This window comes from Fukomys damarensis, unplaced genomic scaffold (assembly GCF_012274545.1).
Source record: "Fukomys damarensis isolate Sample0158 unplaced genomic scaffold, DMR_v1.0_HiC HiC_scaffold_8, whole genome shotgun sequence".
Taxonomy (NCBI): Eukaryota; Metazoa; Chordata; class Mammalia; order Rodentia; family Bathyergidae; genus Fukomys; species Fukomys damarensis.
Window position 1 is genome coordinate 23,057,907 of NW_022900920.1, and position 15,639 is coordinate 23,073,545.

The 15,639-nt window shown below is 35.0% G+C and overlaps 1 protein-coding gene and 1 long non-coding RNA gene across 2 annotated transcripts in view; both read left to right on the plus strand.

Annotated features, from left to right (window-relative positions):
- Positions 1–4,293, plus strand: part of Dclre1a (DNA cross-link repair 1A) — an 18,481-nt gene extending 14,188 nt beyond the window's left edge. Inside the window, exons 8-9 of the mRNA XM_019209046.2 lie at positions 2,705–2,846; positions 3,785–4,293. Of these exons, the coding sequence (XP_019064591.1) occupies positions 2,705–2,846; positions 3,785–3,945 (303 nt within the window). The 3' untranslated portion in view covers positions 3,946–4,293. The remainder of the gene's footprint in view (positions 1–2,704; positions 2,847–3,784) is intronic.
- Positions 4,294–6,491: 2,198 nt separating this feature from the next.
- Positions 6,492–15,639, plus strand: part of LOC117285305 — a 13,082-nt gene continuing 3,934 nt past the window's right edge. The window contains exons 1-2 of the long non-coding RNA XR_004516295.1: positions 6,492–6,593; positions 14,648–14,725. This is a non-coding gene — a long non-coding RNA (uncharacterized LOC117285305). The remainder of the gene's footprint in view (positions 6,594–14,647; positions 14,726–15,639) is intronic.

Here is a 15,639-nt window from a genome sequence, read left to right on the forward strand (position 1 = left end):
GCTTTGCATTAAGAGCAGAACACATTGCAAACCAAAGTTTTTGTATATATATATTTGGCTAATGTCCTTGGAAAAGGGATGATCTAGTTTCAAGTTTGTATTTTTAATATTAATTTTGTACTTCACTACATCTAGGAATTTATACTAAAAAATTACTCCTTTGTGAAAAGGTCATCTGTAAGGCTTCTAAATGATCAGAATTAAAGCCAAGAAAAGGTAGGTAGAGCCAGGAATGGTGGTACACAACTATAATCCCAGCATTCTGCGAGGCTGAGACAAGAAGACTGCCAGTTTAAGCCCCACCTGGGCAACATATTGAGACCCTTTCTCAAAATTAAAAGAATGAATAAGGCCCTGGGTTCAACCCCCAGAACCACCAAACAAAACAAAAGCTGGGGAGGCAGACAGTTTCCACTGAAAAAAACCCAGAAGGTAGGGCTTATGGGCCATCTGCCCACTGGCCTGTAAGCTTCTAGAAAGTGACATCTGTGTTCCCTTTCTGCTACACTGACATTCTGGGCATAATGCTAGAGCAGATACTCAACAGACCTTTTCCTTCCTCTGTTAAAGTGATCAAGTGTTGATCACATTATTTGAAGATTATTTAATCTTCAAAATGCAGATGTAGTGCACCTGTTGGCATGTATCTGTGATCTTACACTCAGGATCACAAATATGAGGGCAGCCTGAGCAGAGACCCTGTCTCCAAAACAAAGCAAGAAACTAAGATGTAGTGGAAATTGATGGTTATCTTAATGCTATATTTCAGTTAGTAATTATAGCCAGTATTTTTTACCAGCCAAAAAGTTTTGTTGCAGAGGTAATGACTTTGTGAAAATATAAACTTATTATATAGTTTTCAGTGTCCAAGGCATTCTTTAAAGCCTTTCAGATGCTATCAATAATAACATTTGTGCTATATTTCATTCCAGAGTCCTGTATGTGTTGATTGCTACCTCTGATTTAGACATGATTGACTTAAAACCTTGTAACAGTAATGCTATAGATGATGATTTGTATACTGGAGAAAATAAGTCTAGTGACATTGCCCAAAGCATTTTTCTCATTAACTTGTTGCTAGTAAACTGAGAGAAACAGTCATATAATAGGGATTTTGTTTTGACTAAACTGTTTATAATAAATTTCCTTTTTAGTAATTCTGATATTGTAGAAAATGGACAACTAGTGGTTTGTTGGCAGTCTTTTCTGTAGGTTTGGCTTATATGATAACCTTGTAAGTTTTTGTTTGTAGAATTAGCCTATACCACATGATGTTTTTGTGGTAACTCTAACTTATAAAAGGCAAAAATAATTGTCATTTAATTCCCCTTGGTAATTGGTTCTCCCATGTTGTTTATGTTTTGTGTTACTGGATATGAAACCCAGGAGTCACACATGCTAGACAGTGTGCTCTGCTACTAAGCTCCATCCCCACTGGATGTTTTTGAAGAAAAACAGAAATGGATAGATTTGATGGCACATTTCAAAGGTCATACTCTTGAATTTATGATATTACATGCATACTTGTTGTAAACCACGTCTCCAATTATTTCCTTTATCTATCAGTGAGGCCAAGGTGAAAAAGAATAGTAACTAACCAAACAATAATAATAATAATAATAATAATAATAGTATATTATAGTAGCTAGGGCTTAGACTTATCAGGACAAAGACTTGAAAGTTTACAGAGCCAGGGGTGTTGTAATGGAAACTTTTGCATCCAAGTTTTTTTTCTTTTGATGGGCCTAATAGTTAGAAATATGACTGTTTTGTGGTACATATTCTTGTATTGGCTTTAAATTAATAAAAGGTTATTGTTTGATACAAAAGAAAAATCAAAGGATTATTTCATCAATGAAGTGAGTTTTATTATTAATTCATTCTAAGCCTTTGAAACTGTGGATTTTAATCTTAAAGCCAAAAGTATTAGATTTTTGGTTTTTAAAAAATCCTTTATGGCACTTTTATCTTTAATTGGATTTCTCCTAGCTTTCAAAGGCTGAACTTCGGTCATTGACTTTCTGAGTTTTATCAAATGTCATCATGAATTATGACTTTAACATGAAGAAGTTCTATTCAGAATTTATGAGAGGAGCATAGTACTTCCGATTGTAGTGGCATGAAGAGTTTGGAAATTAATCTAGTTCGTGTCAAAAGGCTAAAAGGAATAAACCACTGAGAATGCTATTATGCATTGTTAAAATGTGTCTGTTGTTGAGTATAATAGCCTTCTAATAAAATTATTTGTGTGCGTTTATATGCATAGAATCGTATTTGCGTTGATGTTACCATTGTTAATATTAGTCTCTGTGTATTTGGATTTGGAGAGGGTTTTTAAGCTATCTGAACCATTGCTCATACATAATTACTTGTGCTTCAAGTTACTTCATTGTACTTTTTTTTTTTTCAGACAATATCTAAGCTACTTTAGATAAGTATGGTTCTTTTGGTGATTTTTTTTCTTTAAAAATGTGACACTAGGGGGCCAGGGATTTGGCTCAGTGGTTTCACCACCTGCCTCACAAGCTCACGGGTCCAAGTTCAATCCCCAGTATTAAGAAAAAATGTGGCATTAGGTTTTTGCATGCTGATCTTAACAAGTAAGTACTTTATGTGCCTGTGCCAGTATAACTTCTTTAATCATTTAACTCCATATAACTTGTTTCCCTTACCGTTAAATCATTGTGCTATTTTTATTTAACAGAGTTTACGAAGTCATTTGAGGAAGTATGCAGAGAAATATGACCAGATTTTGGCTTTTCGACCTACAGGATGGACCCATTCTAATAAGTTAACTTGCATAGCAGATGTTACTCCTCAGACCAAAGGAAATATTTCAATATATGGTATAGTTATTAAGTTTTCTTCTCACTTCTGATGTTGATAATTAATTTATAATTTTTAAAAAGTGTTGACAAACTGAGATACAAGAAAAGCAAGCACTAAAGAATTTAACAGTTCATTTCAAACCTCACTACAATTCTAAACCTCTGTCTAGCCCATTGCAAACTGATATAAAGGAGGAGATAAACATTAACTGACCCAGATCGTCTCATTATTTAGAGGAAATTGTAGAATTATTTGAAAGTGAAGATACTGGGGTTTAATACTGGAAGTCTTAAAAATATAATGAAATCTAAATGATGCCCTGAGGTTGCAAGCAGGAAGATGAATGATTAGATGAGGTGACAGAAAGAGGAACAAACTTGACTTTGAGGTGTTCATGCCCTGGACAAGGTTACCATTGCCCAGTGGCTAACAGAAACATGCTTAGTGACTTTAAACCAGTGATTCACATTAGCTTCTGAAGATCCTACTTTACTTAAAACAAGACTCTTCCAACCTCTCTCTGTGGTGCTTGATCTTTACTAAAGAAACTAAAAGGATTTCTAGGATCTTGAGACAAGAATCTGCTTGTTTGCTGTAGAAATTAAGAGTCTCCTGTTCATTATTCTTTGCATTTTACTCATTTCTTCCAGATTTCCCGAAATCCATAGCCGAGTTAAATGTTTAAAGGGAAGAATTGTTTAAAAAGAAGAAAATGCCAATTAAATTGGACTGTCTAGGAGTGCCTATTATTAGCCAAACACATAGAAAAGTAATAGGTATTTTAATATTGTAAATTTTATGTCATTTTTAAGGTTTTAAACTTTATTATCCATAAAAGACCAAGTTGTTTTTTTTTTTGTCAGAAGCAAAGCACAGAGAAGTTTTTGACAATACTCTGGACGGCTTTATGGTTTGATTTTTTTAAATAGGCAATGTCTTTTCTGTGGTTTTGCAGGAATTCCTTATAGTGAACACAGCAGCTACCTAGAAATGAAACATTTTGTCCAGTGGCTGAAGCCTCAGAAAATCATTCCTACTGTAAATGTTGGGACCTGGAAATCTCGGAGCACAATGGAGAAATATTTTAAAGAATGGAAATTTGAAGCTGGATATTGATGATACCATAGAGGACTCACACAATTAAGTATCTTGGGTGTAGCTTGTTAGTTGTTAAATCTACAGTGATAATGAAATATGTCTTTATATAAACCCCCACTTGAAGATTGCCCAGATAGTTTTTTTCATTTATGTTTGAATAACATATTCATGGCACTGAATGCCTCTCAGCATCATCAAAGATAAATGCGGACAGGCCTCCCTAGGATCCTTAATTTTTTTTGGTTCCCTCCATGGAGATGGTTACATTCTGCACCTAGCCTTAGGGAAGGAAACAAAAGCAAGTTCAAGGACCAAAAGGATTCATGGCAATGGATAACTAGATTAAAAGTATTATATATAAGTAATTATGTATCTTTAAAATTATGAGATAAAACTTTTATATATGTTATTTTTAAATAAAAATTATTTTAAAATTTGCTATAATGTCTTGATGTGTTTTGTTTTAATGGATCTTATATTTTGAGAACACTTTTAGGTTCATAGCAAAACTCAGCAGAAAGTAGAGTCCTCTATGCCCATACCCCACATTTTTACCCTCCCTCATTATCATCATTCCCCACCAGAGCAGTGTGTGTGTTACAATTAATCACTCAGTTGTATTGACTCATCATAACTTCCCACAGTGCATAGGTCCCTGTGGGTGGTGTACATTATGTGAGCTTTGACAAATGTATCCTGACACACGTCAATCATTGTAGTATACGAACTTTTGACTCTAAAAATTCTCTGTGCTGTACTTACTCATCCCTTTCTTCTTCATAACTCTTGACAATCACTCCTCGTTTTACTATCTCCATAGTTCTGTCTTTTTCAAAGTGTCAGATAGTAGAAATCATATAGTAAGTACCCCCCACCACCCAATCCTCCTACTTCTGCCTCCTGAGGACTAAGAGTACAGGCATATGCCACCGTGCCTGGCTAGTAGATTGGCTTCTTTAGTAATGCACATTTAGATTCTTCTTCTGTATCTCTTGCTGGCTTGATAGCTCATCCTCTTTAGTAATGAACACTATTCCATTGTCTTGATGTACCAGAATTTGTTTGTCTACTCCCCTACAAAGGGCATCTTATTTACCTCCAACTTTTCACAATTATGAATAAGGCTGTGGCAAACATCCATATGCAGTTTTGTGTGAAACAAAGTTTTAAACTCCTTTCAGTATTGTTCGCTCATATAGTAAGAGTATGTTTATTTTATAAGAAACTGCCAAATTGTCTTCCAGTGTGGCTGCACCATTTTGTATTCTACTGGCAATGAATGAAAGTTCCTATTGCTCGATATCCTCATTAGCAGTTGGTGGTGTCATACTAGATTTTGGTCATTGTAATAGGTATAAAGTGGCTTCTTATTTTAATTTACATTTCCTTAGTGATGTTCAGTGTGGCACATTTTTTCATGTGCTTATTTGCTACCTATATCTTTATCTGTTCAGGTCTTTTGCCTATTTTAAAATTAGGTTATTTTCTTATTTTGAGTTTTAAGAGCTATTTTAAGTTATTGTATATTTTGGATTATATCCTTTGTTATATCTTTTGCAAATATTTTCTTCTAGTCAGGGCTTCTCTCATTCTCTTAACAGTGTCTTTCACCGAGCAGAAATTTTTAAAGCTTTTAATTTTAGTGAAGTCTAACTTGCTAAGGATTTCTTCCATGGATTGTGGTTTGGATGTTGTATTTAAAAACTAATTGCTAATTCCAAGGTCATTTAGATTTTCTCCTATGATATCTTCTAGAAGTTTTGTAGTTTTTTTTTTTTTTTTTTTTTTTTGGTACTGGGGATCAAACTCAGGACCTTGCGCTTGCCAGGTGGGCATGGTGCTACTGAGCTAAATTAAATCCCTAGCCCTAGAAATTTTATAGTTTTATGTTTTACATTTAGCCCCACATTCATTTTGAATTAATATTTGTAATGAGTATGTCCAATTTTTTGTATGTGAATGTTCAGTTGTTCCAGCATTATTTATTTTAAAAATATTCTCCTTTCCATTTTGTCTGCTTATTTGTATACTTTTATCAATACTACATTTTCTTGATAACTTTAGTGTCCATTCAACTTTTCTCTTTCAATGTTATTTTAATTTTTCATGTTCTTTTGCCTATCCATATAAATTTTAGTTTGTATATGTCCTCAAAATAACTTGCTAAAATTTTGATTAGGATTGTTTTCAACCTTTAGATCAAGTTGGGAAAAACTGACATCTTGATAGTATTGAATCTTTCTGTCTATGAATATGACATGTTTCTATTTTTTTAAATTTGGTTCATCAGAGTTTTATGGTTTTGCTAATATAAAAGTTATATATATTTTCTTAAAATTATTCCTAAATATTTTCTTTTTTGGTGTTAATATGGCTCTGTTCTGAATTTCAGACTCTACTTGTTCATTGTTGTGTAGGAAAACAATGGACTTTTATATATTAACTTGTATCCTGCAACTTTGCTATGATTGCTCAGTTTTCTACACAGATGTTCATGTCGTCTATGAAGAAAGACAGTTTTATGTCTCCATTCCCAATTTGTTTGCCTTTTATTTCCTTTTCTTGTTTCATCACAATAGGTAGGATTTCCATTGCAGTGTTGAAAAGGAGCAGTAAGAGGACATCCTTATTCCAGGTATTATTAGGAAGTCTTCCAATCTCTCACTGTAAGTATGATGCTATCAATTGGGTCTTTATAGATTTTTTTTAATCCACTTGAGGAAGTTCCCCTCTTTATAGTTTACTGAGAATTTTGGTTATTGGAGTTTGTCATTTGCTTGTTCTGAGTCTATTGATTTGATGTGATAATATGATTATCCTTTTTCAGACTTCAATGTGATGAATTACATTAATTTTCGAACTACCTTTAAGTTAGATCTCAGTTGGTTTTAATGTATAATTCTTTATACATTGTTGGATTCAGTCTACTAATATTTTCTTGAGGATTTTTGCATCTATGTTTGTGAGAAATATTGTTATGTAGTTCTCTTATGTCTTTGCATGGTTTGGAAATCGGATTATACTCGTCTGAAATGATTAGAAAGTATTCCTCCTGCTTCTGTTGTTTGAAAGAGATTGTAGAGATTGGTACAATTTCTTTCTTAAATGTATGGTAGAACTCACTGGTGAACCATGGTTATTTACTCGAGACAGGTAACTATAAGTTTAAATTGCAGATTTAACTTTAAAAAAAGAGATTATGTAATTTAAGATATTTACCTTAACGCTATAAATTGATAATTGGTCTAAAGTGAGAATTGTGCATGTTTCTATGGCATCTAAATGAGAAAATAGTATATTGAATGTATACATGTATTTATACATGTATTTTTGCATTAACTCTAGCACTGAAATGAATTTGGGATTTCTTGTTAAATGTTTTCATAGAAACATTCACAGAAAATTTTCAGTAATGTTATGCACAAGAACTACTAGTATTTCTCATGAATGTTATTTTTATAAGCTTTGGTTTTACTTTGTTGTGGGGTTCAGAGTTCTGGGGATCATATTTGGAGAAAAATTTAGAAGTGTAGTGGTATTATGTAACTATTCTCAGTTAATTTCAATTACAAATTTAAAATTTTAACTTGTTTTGACTTTATGTTTTAAGCTTTTTGAAGTCATTAAGAGTTATAATTAGAAAAGCTATATAGTCTGTAATTACAGATACTTGATGGTTAAGTTATTTAGGGTTATTTTTACTTATTTAATTTTTCCAGGGATTGTATTTTTTAATTGGTGAAATTGTTTTCATGATTTTGGATGGTTTACTCTGAGAATTCAGTTGTATTGTTTTAAGAGCAACAGTGGTCTTTTTATTGCCCTATGCATAAACATCTTTCTACACAAACATCACCATTTATGGCAGCGTGGAATGATTTGGTTTGCTTATTGCTGCAAAACATTTAGGGGCCATATAAAATAGTTTTATAATAAGTAACCATCAAAACCAATTTTGGGGGGCCCTCTTGAGAGCTATGTGTGAAAGGCTTGGTTCCAATACTTAACACTTTGATGGGTTAAAAAAAATCCTTTTCATAGTGAAATGAAACAAGAAATCTATCACCAACCCAAAATAGTTGGAGGACAGCTCTTAACACCGCCCATAAGAGAAAGTATAAAAAAGAGGAAGTAGGATCAAGCCAACAACAAAGGAAATACTTTACTTTTCCTTCAAACTTCTCAAAAAGCTTCTTTACAATCTTCCCTGATATTGAACATTATATTACCGGGTGCAGTGAAACTTGAAAGAATGATTTCAACGTATTATAACACTGATCTAATAGATGAACCCTTTTCCCTTAATAAATCTAAAGTATCACTTACTATATATTTTAAAATGTGCCTAAATATGAAACTTTTTCAGGACCTCTAAATTAATTCTGTGTTCAACTCTTAAATTATATTCCTGTGGATCAGGTGGATCCCAAGTTTATCTGGTCCTGAATCAGCATCAATAACTAGATAAACTAAGCATCGTCTTCAGGTTCTAAGCTCCAAAGTGATCTCATTTGAGAGAATTGATATGCACTTACAGGTTATCTGGTTGCTTAACTGGTGTTCTTTTTAGTTCATTTTTTATAGATCTTAGAAAGATGCCAATAAATTAAGTCAGCAAAGGAATGTTAATATTTATGAATAAATAGAACAGTATAGGTATAAATACTAGGAAGCTTTTTTTTTTTTTTGGCACTGGGGGTTGAATTCGGGACCTTGCACTTGTGAGGCAGGTTGTGGCACCACTGAGCTAAATCCCCAGTGGGCAGTCATTTTAATTGGCTGCTTTCTTTCCCCTTCACACCTACCCCATTCTCCCAGAAGATGTAGAGTTAAACATCCCCTTCGTGATCTCACAATTCAGCTTCAGATAAACCAGACATAATTTGTAAGGCATCTGTTACAGTGTCCCCAGTGTACAAAACCATGTAGAACACAAAATTAATATTTTCATAAGTATTCATAACTGGGCCAGAACTTATGTGAGGTAGAGCAGATCCAATGGGTGTTAGAATTAAAGGGCCACTCCTTTTTAAAACTGATCCTGCACTTGCAGGACATTGAACATCAGTACCTCTTTAAAGTGGGTTGGTTCCACTTTTTGGCTCTTATGAATAATACTGTTAGGAAAATTTATGTAATAAATTTTTATGTGGACGTATTTTCATTTCTCTTGACTATATAAATAAAAGTAGAATTACTGGGTCAAACAGTAACTGCATTTAGTTTTTAAAGAGCTACCAAAACATTTCCCATTTTGGAAAACATTTTACAGCACAATTTTTCATCCCCACAAACAATATATGAGCATTCCAGTTTCTCTATATCCTCTCCAAGACCTGTCTTTAAAAAATCATTATAGTCATTTTCGTAGGTGTGAAGTGGTGTCTCATTGTAGTTTTTAATTTGTCTTTCTCTAATGATTAAAATTGAGCATCTTTTTCACCATTTTTGAAGAGAACATATAGGAAGCTCGGTTAAGCAGACGTTCTAAAATGTCTTATTTGAACTTAAGAAAAATAGTATTATACTTTTTAGTTTTAATTTAGTTCCATATAAATGATACTTTAATGATTTGGACCAGGTTTTGTGATGATGTTTAAGAAAGACCTGCAGTTTTGTTCCAATGAGAATTATCTGAATTAATACAGGATAAATTAAAATGCATAGCAGCATTCCAGGTGTCATGAAGTAATTGTTTGCAGCTAAAGACCTTCACTGTGTCCAATTGCAGAAGGGAAGCAAAACAAACTTCTTAAGGTGGAATAGAACACTTGAGAAAAGAGGGTTTTAAATATCAGGGTAGATAACATTTACTGACCTTGAATAAACAAAGTAATTTATAAAAATGGCCCACAATATTATTGTGAATATATAAAATGTAAATATTTATTCAAGTTTTAGACTTTAAAATTACAGCGTTCTATGAAAGATCTTATCTAAAAGCCGAGTAATGAAATGGATCACTTATATGGGTCCCTTTTAGCCCTAAATCCCATAATTACATAATTACTGTTTAAGATCAGGTTTTTTAAAAGCATGGTATTTTAAACAACCCAGCTACTCACATGTCATGAGCCAAGAAATTTATCTTTTTGTTTCAAAAAACAATGTTGAGACTGTGTTTATATAAGAATTGTGTACTTATTCCAGGTTGTGTCCTCATAATTTATTCACATGTATTAAAATTTTAACAAGTTTCTGACAGAGAACAGGTTGAGATAAGTCAAAAGTCATTAGAAGTTCAGCACAGTATTTTGGTCACCATTTGGAATCCTGGGCGAGAGGAAACAGATGGGTTTGGTTGCATTATCCTTTCTGTGACATATAAACAGTTGGGAGAAATATTAAATACGCTTTAGCTTCACGTCTGCTTTAGGAATGCTTTTAGTAGTAAGAGTATTCGCATTCTCAGATGTTCAATATTTAATGATAGAAATTTGAAGAAAAGTTGAATATAGAGTGTAAAAATTAATTTATTGGAATCTTCATTGGGTAACTTAGTATTGCATTCAGGGAAAAGTTATTGAATGCTAGTTATATTACAGCACTGTGCTGGACAGAGGACAATGCTTGAACTCCTGGGAAATCTACACAGATGAGGCAGCGTTTGAGGTAAAATTTAATTAAATAGGAGTTTAATTAGGGTGTTCATAGGGGAACTAAAACTAAGAATGGCAGTTAGATCCAAAAAAGTCTCAAAAATGGTTGTGAATAAAACCTTTCTATTAAGGGAGCAGGGAGACAGCACCCATACATCCAAGAAATATTTCAGTGTTCACTAGCAACATTTAAGCAGTAAGGTGAGTAACTGAAGAACAACCAAAAAGATAGGGATGTCTGCTTTTAAAGGACTAACGGAATACACAAAGATATGACTAGGAAATAATAACGTATTATAGGGTCAGATTGGCCTGGGCAAAGATCATATTAAAGCCAGCGGCTGAACAATGAGGAAGAACATTGCCCTGTTAAAGCTGGGATACCGTATCGTCCTCTTGCTAGTCACATTTTTTTTAAAAGCAATAATTTGAGAAAGACATTGAGAGCCATTTTAATCTTTCCTGTAGCCTCAAAAATGTCAAAAGGGAAGTTGTCTCATTTTCAGTGTATATTACAAGGTTAAAAATCACTGTAAAAGGAGAAAATGCTTTAGCAAAAGATGTTAACAGTTTTAATTAAACTGGTGGAAAATCATGCTAATTTTTCTCCTCTCAAGATTCACTATCATGGTAGTAAAGATGTTAAAAAAAATAGGTTTGCAAGGGTCAGACAATAAAAAGGGTAACATTAATGCTTTGATGATTTAACTAAAGTTTAGGAGACAGAAAAAAGGAAACAGGTCTGAATAGATGATTTGGTGGATAACATGATGGAGAATCTGGAATGAATTAAAGTGTATTTGCATGTATAATTATATATGTGAAAAAGAGAATATTATTAATGTGAGGCACACTAAAAGCTATACAAAAAAAAAGTATATATAACCATAACACATATCTTGGTTTTGCAGTGAAGAATATTTACATATTCATGATCATGCAAATAGTAATAATGAATCTGAGGTAATGTTCGAATGCTATTAAGGAATAGGGAAAAAGATCAATATAACAGAGAATGTTTAACTCAGTTCCTTGTTAAAAATTCTCCAATTACAATTAGAATAAAAGTGAAATGCCTCACTTTGGTTTTAAATTTCCTACCTCATGGACTCCTTATCTGTCTCCCTGATCTCCCATCCTTCCCTTCTTTAACCTCCCTTCGGTGCCACTGACTTTCTTTCTCTTCTGTAAACAAGTCAAGTTCTTTACCTCCTCAAGGCCTTTCTTGTTGAAATTTCTTTTACGTTAAATGTTTTTTAGGTGGAAAACAAATCAGTCTCCAATACCCATTCTCCTTTTCTTTCACGGGAAGAGAATTTTAGCTCACCATATGGCTGCCAACAATAGAAACTACATTTCAAGTCTCTCTCGGATCTCTGTTTGTCTCTGTGGCTAAGGTCTGGTCCAAAGGATGTGAGCAAAAGAGGTGGGAAATTGCTGAGTCACACTCTAGAGAAAGTGTGTGCCCTGCTCCTCTTCCACCCTGCTGTTTGGAACATAGATGTGATTGCGCCATCTGGGCCTGTTCACATGAGGGGCTGGAGCGGCAAGAAAAGAGAAGGAGCCTGGACCTTGTGGGGCCTGCACGCAGGGTACTATAAAAGGCAATCATAATCATAATCATAATCATCTTCATTTGCTTAAGGTATTGTTACAGTGTCTCTGTTACCTGTGTCCAAACCATGCCCTTTAGCTCTTCCCCAAGATGTCCATATCCAGGCCTTTGTTATCATTCAGGGCTCAGCACTCAGCTCAGATGCTGCCTCAGAAAAGCATGTCTTGACCACTCTACTAAAAGTCAGTCTTTCACATTTTTATCAGTGCCTATATTTCTGTGTAGCCTAAGTGGCCATGATGGCAGGGATGGAGGTTATGCTTGGGCTCAGCAACATAAACTTCTACTCGCCAAGGCTGAGCTGGCTACAGCCACTGCTGAATGCCCAGTATGCCAGCAGGAGAGACCAACATGGAGTCCCCAGCATGGCACCTTTCTCTACGGTGATCAGCCTGAGACCTGGTAGCAGGTTGATTACACTGGAATGCTTCCACCATGGAAAGGGTAGCACTTTGTCCTTACTGGCATTCTGGATATGGATTTGCCTTTCCTGCATGTAATACTACTGCCAAAATTAGCATCTGTGGACTTACAGAATGCCTTCTACACCATCATTAGCATTCCACACACCATTGCTTTGACCAAAGAACATTTCATGGCCAAAGAAGTGAGACAGGAAACTCATGCTCATAAAATTCACTGGTTTTACCATGTTCCTCATTATGCCCAATCCAGGCAGGATGCCAAATGTCCCAGTAATAAAGGAATAAAGGAATGGGGCATCCCACTAGGTAAAGATTTAAGACCAGCTGAAGTACTTGCTACTGGTCAGGGGAACACAGAATAGGTAACAGAAGAAGGTTGTTATAAATACCAGCTACAATTGCATGACCCTCTATAGAAACAAGAGCTGTCATTTTTCTCTCCTATATTGTTAATACACTTGTGCATATGAACATCAGTTCATGCATATGTATGTGTGTTTATACACACACACATACATGTATCTTTGTGTTTTTTCTTTTTCTTTTTTGAAACAGGGTCTCACTAGGTAATTCATGCTGTTCTCAAATTTATAGTGATCCCCCTGCCTCAGCCTCCTGAGTGCTGGGATTACAGGCACATGCTACCACATCTGGCTACTTTCTTTCTTTGTAACATAATGTTGATAAACAATATTGGCTCCTAAGTATGGTTAGATCTGCATTATAATGTTTAAGTTATGATATTAGAAGAAAGCATTACCCAAAGAAAAACTGCTTTCTATTCTGGGAATTAAGGCATTTTGGATTTTATGCAGAATATTGGTATCATGTTCATATAATTATGAACATGCTATTGAACCAAGTATGGATTAAGGAAATGTGTCTGATTGTCAAGTTGACAAGGGGTGGATTGTGATAGTTAATTGTGATTTAAACAAGTGGATTAAGAAACATCTAGCGGATTAGAAGAGCACAGTTGTAGGTGTGTCTCTGGATGGCTGGCAGGTAGGTCACAAACTGCAGAGGGTAGACCCACCCTGGATGTGGATGGTACCAACCAGTAGCCCTGCAGCCTAGATGGAATAAAAGGGAAACAAGAAGAAAGTATTCTCTTTTGCTTCTTTGGAGGAGCTTTGGTATTTGGCCCTGCCTTTGAACATTTGTCTCCAGTTCCTTCAGGCTTCCAGTGCAGACTCCAGCCTTCCAACTCAGACCTTTTGGCTATCTGACATAGACTCAAATCAGACTTTCCGGGGAGCTCCAGGCCTTCATCCTTTGACTGGATCCCCCTGACTTTCCAGTGAGCAGAACAGCATTTTGTTTGCTCATACTTCTGATTCCATAGGCAGCCATTGTAAGTCTACTCGCCTACTTAGTAAATCCTTTGTATGTTATAGCATTATATCTATATATCTCTCCTTCACAATGAATGAGTTCTTCCAATAGTGAACCCTAACTGTTACAGGCTGCCTACAATGGAAACTAAATTTCAAGTTTCTCTTGAAGCTTAGAGGGACTATGTAACTAAGGTTTGGCCCAAAAGATGTGAGCAAAGAGATGGGAAATTGCTGAGCATGTTCCTTCTTCCCCTGCTTTGCTCTCTGGAACACAGATGTGGTTGGGGCCCTCTGGGTCCATTCAGATGAGCGCCTGGAGCAGCAGGAAGATAAAAGGAGTCTGGGTCCTGCTTTCAGACTACTTTCTGTAAGACGCAAAAATAAACTTCATTTGCTTAAGCTATTGTTACAATATCTCTATTATCTGTGTCCAAACCATACGGTAATTAAAAATAGCTCTTCCACCCATATTCATTTTGCAGGCATTTCTCATCATTCAGGGCTCAACTGCGATGCTGCCTTCAAAAAACCTGTCTTGACCAGTCTATCGGTCAGTTTTCTACCACCGCCTTAATTTCTGGACTGCACAAAGCAGCATATTAAATTGTTTTACTTAGTGCCTTGCTTTTGTTTTTGTTTTTTTGGTACCAGGGATTGAACTCAGAAGCCTGGGCTCGCAAGGCAGGCTGAACCACTGAGCTAAATCCCTGGCCCTTAGTGACTTGCTTTTTGTCTTTCTCCTAGAATTCAAGTTTCATGAATGGAGCTGCCTTACTTTTTGCGGGATCCCTAATGCCTAGAACAATACCTGGCATATAAGAGGTGAGTGGTAGATATTTGTTGAATGATTGACTACTTAAGACAGGCAAGTCAATAGACAAAACAGATAAGCCAGTTTTTATAAGCAGCACACATACATTGTTTGGAAATACAGAGATAAATTAGAAGAAATAATAACTAAGACATTCTTAAATGGCTATTCTAAGGGACCATATCTGAGGTGGAACAGGCACTACAGAATGCTTTTATACACCCTTTGATGCAATTGTTTTTAACTTATACATATATAACTTTGGAAAGTATGAATTTAAAAAATTAAATACTGTGCAATGACTAAAATGATATAGTAGAAGAATGTTTAATGATATGGTAGAAGAATGATGATATGCACCAGGAATTGTGGTGCACACCTGTAATCCCAGCACTTGGGAGGCTGAGGCAGGAGGATTACCATGAGGGCAAGGCCAACCTGAACTACATAGTGAGACCCTGTCTCAAAAAGCCTAAATAAATACTATGGAAAGATAGCCACAACACAAAGAGGAATTTATATAATGTTATGTAGAGCAAGATTTAATTTCTACACATATATGAAGCATGTACACACACACGTATATATGCTGTGTTGTTATAGTTCATACATATGCCCAATTCCATTTCTACTAATGTAACTAGCACTTCCTGATTAACAACATTGAGTAAACATTTGAAGACTTTATGTTTAAAGGAACAGAGTAGGGACTCATATCCCAGGGCCTTTCCTTTTGGCCATTTAATTAGGAGTTTTATCCTTATCCTAAGAACTGTGAGGAGCCATGGAAGTATGCTAATTAGAGATGGTATAATAAGATGGTATAATAAGGCAAATTTGCAGAAATGGTCAGAATCAGAAAAATAAATTAGGAAGCTATTAAGATAGTCAAGGCAAAAAAAAAAAAAAAAAAAAAAAAAAAATT